Below are 6,000 nucleotides of genomic sequence, written 5' to 3' on the forward strand. Positions count from 1 at the left end.
CGTGAGTCATGTATTGGAAAAGGATTCTCGCCGGATATTTTTTTTAGGAATCCTAGAAATCTCGTAATCATGATCGTTCATCGTACATTGTGCGGTCATAAATCATTTCAAAATTTAAAATTTAAAATTAAATATAAATAATACCTAACAAAAATTAACCGCATAATATACGATGAACGGTTACGATTATAAAATCTCTATAATCTCCAAAAAAAAAATCTGGTGAGGAAAAGCAGGATCCTTTTCCCCATGTATAGGGTATTTCTTTATGGATTTGTAGTGGCCTAGTGGTCATAGAATCACTAACCCCAATCTTTCGGCATTAACTAGGGTCAGGAGATAGACTCATTCTTTTTCTTTTCATTTTTTTCTTGGTCAAAGTCATCTTGCCCAGTTTCGACGTTAGAAATTGTGAATCTGCGCCACCACCCACCCACCTAACTAGTTACTAGTCTCAACAAGGGAATGTTATCCCCACTACAACCAGGAAATATAGTGTTAAAAGACAAAAGTATCCCACAACTCGCGTTACCGTTAGGCCTGCTTGCATAAGGAGGGCTAAAATAGGAAAATCACTGACCCCTACCCCACCGTGGTCGTGGCGGTGCAGGATAGTATTTAAGTATGCGAGTGGGAGAGAATCAAAGTAGAAGGTAAAGAAAAACAAGTAGCGAATCAATCCACCGGATTTCCATTTCCATTTCCATTCGGTGTTTATGTTTTGAAGAACCGATCGTCTTCGTTCGTCAGTAATCGTCAGATCTCCATTTTTTTAGAGAGCGCCAATGCCTGTGGATGTGAACGGAAGCAGCACGGCGTCGGGGGCCGCCTCCATGGGTATGGCGGAGGCGCAGTACCAGAAGGCCAAAACGTCCGTGTGGTGGGACATAGAGAACTGCCAGGTTCCCAAGGTCTGCGATGTCCACGCCATCGCCCAGAACATCAGTTCCGCCCTCGTGAATATGAATTATTGTGGACCCGTCTCCATCAGCGCCTACGGCGACACGCATGGCATCCCTGCTTCAGTTCAGCAAGCCCTCTCCAGCACCGGCATCGCACTCAACCACGTCCCCGCCGGTACTTTTTTTTTTTAATTATAAATATTATTATTATTATTTTGAATTTTGTATTTTCTTGGCCTGCTGCTGTTATTTAATTTTCCGATTCGATAGCATCGAGAATTGATTTTTTTTTAATCTTTTTTAATTTGATGAGTGAAATTGATTGTGTCAAGTGTAATTTGATTGTAGTATAGTGATCTACTGATTTGCTTTGTCAATGATTTTTGTTAATCTTGTCAGTCCTCAATTTGAAATAGCAAACTGAATCAATATGGTGCTGTTTTTGGGTAATTCATAAATTGCTTCAGTTTAGCAACTAGTTGTTTTGTTTATACCTCAAGTGCTTGAATTTACGTTACAAGCTGTGTTTTTCATAGCAGATTGATCGTATGCTACCTCCTTTTTATGTTCTCGTATTCATTCTTGTTAATATGTTGAGATTATTGAATGTTTTGTTGTTGTTGTAATTGGTATTTTGTATGGTTTTTCTCTTCAAATGATTCATGATGGTAGTTAAGTTGTCATCGTCCTTAGCATCTTCGTTGACAGCTCATTGTCTCAAACAGGTGTGAAAGATGCAAGTGATAAGAAGATTCTAGTCGATATGTTGTTCTGGGCAGTAGATAACCCTGCACCAGCAAACTACCTGCTCATTTCTGGAGACAGGGATTTCTCCAATGCTCTACACCAGTTGCGCATGAGAAGATATAATATTCTTCTGGCACAACCACATAAGGCTTCCGCACCCCTCATCGCTGCAGCAAAAAGTGTATGGCTTTGGACGAGCCTCTCAGCTGGAGGGCCCCCACTTTCAAGCGGGGAATCATCTCAGCTTGCAAATGGTAACAATTCTTATAACTCTGAAATGCGGCAGCATTCCATGCCTGAAATAAACCCGCCTCCAGTTTATTTTGAACATCCTGTGGGAAATCAAAAGCCTTCTACCAACGGAAGGGCTGGTGATACTAAAAACAAGGGGAAAGTCAATCGGAAAAACCCAAATCAACCCTACACATCAAGAGTCTCAAGTATGCCAGTTGGGAACCAAGATGACAAGAATACTGATTACTCTTACCAGTCGGAACATACACAGGCAAATCAGTTTAAGAAAGCTCCACACGAATTATTTGGTTCTGGTGAGACTTCAGTCTCCACAAGTAGGTCCAGTCCCGTTTTCTTCCATGGAAATTCTGATCCTTCAGGCGGTAATGGCAATAATTTCCTAGGTCAACCAAATCAGTATCCTCCTTCTTCGAGGCCAAACAACTTCCACATGCAACCTAATTATTTTGGACCAGATACTATGCTCCCTCCTGATTCTCATAGTCATAGTTTTCGACCCATTCCTCCCAGACCTGATGGCCCTAGATTTTCTTCAGCCCCACCTACAAATGTGCCTGACATGAGTAACCTAAATATCCGTGAGTATAACAACTATGCTCAAAATCCACAAAGGTTCCCTCATCGAAATGGGGAAGAGTTTAGAAGACCAAGGTCTAGCGATTCACTGAATTCAGCTAGCTTAAATGTGCCTCATAAAGGCCATCATATGCAGAGTGGCCAGGTGTTTCATCATGATTCCATGAACAACAGATATCCTCATGGTTCTGAGTATCAGCCTCCTCAATCCTCCCCTGCTGTTGGAAACAACATACCTGGTAATGGTACTTGGGGAGCTCAAGGCTGCACACCACCATCTGAACATGTTCAAGGCCTTATTGGCGTTATTTTACTATCTTTGAACACCCTGAAAGTTGAAAAAATTATGCCGACTGAAGCAAACATTATCGATTGCATTCGTTATGGTGATCTGAAACACCGCAATACCGATGTAAGGAAGGCCTTGGATTACGCAATAGAGCAACATATGGTAGTGAAGCAGAGACTGGGTGCACTTCAGTTTTATGTTGGTAAGAATGAGAAATTATGGAAGTGTGTGAACCCTATAGGGGGCAATCTTAATCATTACTCTAAAGCAACATGGGATCGGATACAGAACTTTCTGAGTTCCTCAGATGGACGATCGGCATTAATGGCTTCTCAATGCAGGTATGTTTACAGTAGAATATTCAGCTACTTATGCTTCCTCTACTGTTGAGTTTTGAAAATAAGCTTTGATCATCTTATTTCCTCTACAGATATGAGGCAGCTATTATTTTGAGAAAAGCATGCTCAGAAGAGCTTGCTTTGGGCAGTGTACTTCAGATCTTGAATATGGTAGTCAGCATGAAGAAATGGATCATTCATCATCAATCTGGATGGCAACCGATTACTATTACCCTAGACTAAAGCTGAAACAACTGCCGAAACTGGTAGTTGTTTTAGTCAACAACACTCTAAATTGCAGAGAAGTGGCTTTAAGATGGTTACATCTGCAACAATATTATCAGTTTATCGGACCTTGACCAACTGGGTTTACTTTTGAAACAAAATACAGTTACTAGAGTATCTAAAAAACTAGGGGGATGGAAACCTTTACATTGTGATCCAAGTCATCCCCTGCCCCTGCCCCGCCCCTCGGCTTCTCCTTTTTTATTTCTTGTTCTTGTTCTTCTTCCGTTTCTTTTTCTTTTTCTTTTGTCCTCTCTGGGGTACTTTAGGAGCTTCTAAGGAATAGGTAAAAATGCTTCTAACACAAGACCTATTATGCTATCAAAGTTCTTGCGAGCTGCCTATTTGAGAAGTTGATTGTACCAGCATTGTGAGGCTTTTTGTCCATTACAAATCAATGGATCGTTCTGCCTAAACCCTTCCTTGTAAGTGACGAAGTATATCAGGAACAGCATCTGGAAGTGGTAGTATCATGTTTCAGCATATGAGTGCATATGCAAGATTATATAGCTGTGGATAAGTTTGAGCATGTTTTACAATGATCAGGGATTACGGGATTATGTTCTGGACATTATTATTCAACTGTCCGTGCTGATGAGCTCCATTGAAGACTGTCATTATCAGGTACGTAAAACCAAGTGGATGTGGTTCGATGTTGTACTGGACATTATTAGTTGATGCGAAGACACGTTGGCAGTGGAAGAAAGATTGAAGCAACTTCGGACATTGGAACAGCAATTGGAAGTGTGCACATTTAAGAAAGTGTCTTGGGTTCAGAAGGATGCCAAGGTAAGCCATACGTACCTGCAATTGCATGCACGTAGGAGGGATGCGATTTCTGGAACCTGGTATGGCAATAATATACATGCTTGGATGTTGCAGAGAACGCAAAATTTAGATCGTATCCTATGCGACGCTGTATGTTTTGAAATATATTCTAGGAGAATAGAGTTGTATAATATAACTACTTGTGTTCATCCTTTATGTTTGTTGTCTGCAACTCGAGCTTTCATTCGTTGGAGTTCAGACTGAACTGTTAAGTTTGGATTGCTCCTGGAGCTCAACTCAGAAATAATGCTGTGTTAAATATGTGTAAGCCCCCATGATTTCGGTTTGGTTCCCTTTGTAGATTTGATCATATCAACTGAGTTTTCGCCGGAAAATTGCTGTGCCGGTAGCTTGGACTTGTATCTTTAAACCTAAGATTGTGGCTCAAGTTAGGGACCCATGAGTCTCTCCTGGCTTCGTCCCTCACGAATCACAAGTACGTCGGAGAAATTGTGTACTATAATGTTTTAGTGATATGGCGACAAGTTAACGTGTGGTAAGAACGTGACGTATGAAGGTGTTTAGTGGCAAGGTGTTACCATATCTTTAGCCTTAAACTACATCATTGGCCCACAAAGTTTAGTAATTTGAAGTTTAGTAATTTTAGTGGAGTCATGCCACACAATTGTATTGTAAGCAGCTATGTATTACATAACTAATTTTAACAGTTGCAAACCAAATTATGTGTCATCAATAAGAAATAAGCATGTTAATCAACGTTCAAGTAATAACCAATCATTAATAACCATATCATTTGGTTTTAAAAGTTTGGTCTCCTTAGCATTATCCCCCAAGATATCATGAAATACATCTACAACCGTACTTTGTGGTTTAAAAATTTGGCTGTTTGCATGTCCAAGCTAAGATTGGTTGAGGCGGGTAATGACGGTTGCGTAGCTTACTTGGTAAAGAACTTCTTTAGTTTAGCCGTCGTGGATTGATTCTAGGTGGTTAACATGTGTACTCGAGTTCATGTTCTGATTTGGCAAATCGACTTTTCCCTTAGTTTTGGACAAGACAGGTGGGAACCTGGAGGTCAAGCCTCTGTTAAAGCAATAGGGCAAATGCTAGTATACTAGCTTACTAGCTTTAGTGGCTTGTGTACTAGCATGTTAAAGGAAGCAAGGGTATGCGGATTTGGGATGCTGACTAAGTAGACGCGTAAGCGAGGTCCGAAAGCAGGTGGGCAACAAGAATTATCCCTCAAAATATCATGAATACTTCTGCAACCATACTTTGTGGCCTCATTTGACACATAGGATTGAGTTGAAAAGAATACTCCTATAAAGTCAAGGCATACTGACGTTAGAGAAGAACGGTTTTTCATTTTAAAGGAATCAAAAAGGGTTTAGACATGAAGAAAACTTTTCTCTTATAATCCTATCATTTTGTGAAAGATTAGAATGAATGATTCTTCTTCTTGAGTAATCATCTCATACCTGTAGTTGGCCACAATTATTTTTCTCTTTAATATCCTTCAAATTGTCATCCATTTCAATATAATCTTTTATACCACATAATTCCATCAACATAACTTTAAAATACTTGTGACCAAAACATAAGACCTCATAATTCAAATATAGATATGTCATTTGTTCACATGAAAAGATTTTTACATGTAATCAGAACATAAGATAGTAAACTATACATAATAATATAAATAAAAAATTATAATTTTTCTGCACTTGTATTATGATATATATTGTACCGACTTGTATTTTTTATTATACTAAAAACGGTCATATGTGCGCATGACTAAATTTAACAGAAAACTTGATTT

The 6,000-nt window shown here is 39.5% G+C and overlaps 1 protein-coding gene across 1 annotated transcript; it reads left to right on the plus strand.

The window, feature by feature from the left end:
- The first annotated feature begins 509 nt into the window (after positions 1-509).
- On the plus strand, positions 510-4,481 carry LOC103405961 (uncharacterized). Its single transcript, XM_008344989.4, has 3 exons — positions 510-1,077; positions 1,628-3,110; positions 3,200-4,481. The coding sequence occupies exons 1-3, from the start codon at positions 786-788 to the stop codon at positions 3,348-3,350; spliced, it is 1,926 nt and encodes a 641-aa protein (XP_008343211.2). The 5' UTR covers positions 510-785; the 3' UTR covers positions 3,351-4,481.
- Positions 4,482-6,000: the final 1,519 nt, after the last annotated feature.

Source organism: Malus domestica, chromosome 17, assembly GCF_042453785.1.
Source record: "Malus domestica chromosome 17, GDT2T_hap1".
NCBI classification, from domain to species: domain Eukaryota; kingdom Viridiplantae; phylum Streptophyta; class Magnoliopsida; order Rosales; family Rosaceae; genus Malus; species Malus domestica.

Excerpts from the sequence above, each read along its gene's own strand:
- LOC103405961 (XM_008344989.4), top strand. The coding sequence starts at position 786 with ATGCCTGTGGATGTGAACGGAAGCAGCACGGCGTCGGGGGCCGCCTCC. Across the intron at positions 1,078-1,627 it reads ACTCAACCACGTCCCCGCCG|GTGTGAAAGATGCAAGTGAT; the intron begins GTACTTTTTTTT and ends TGTCTCAAACAG. Across the intron at positions 3,111-3,199 it reads TTAATGGCTTCTCAATGCAG|ATATGAGGCAGCTATTATTT; the intron begins GTATGTTTACAG and ends TTTCCTCTACAG.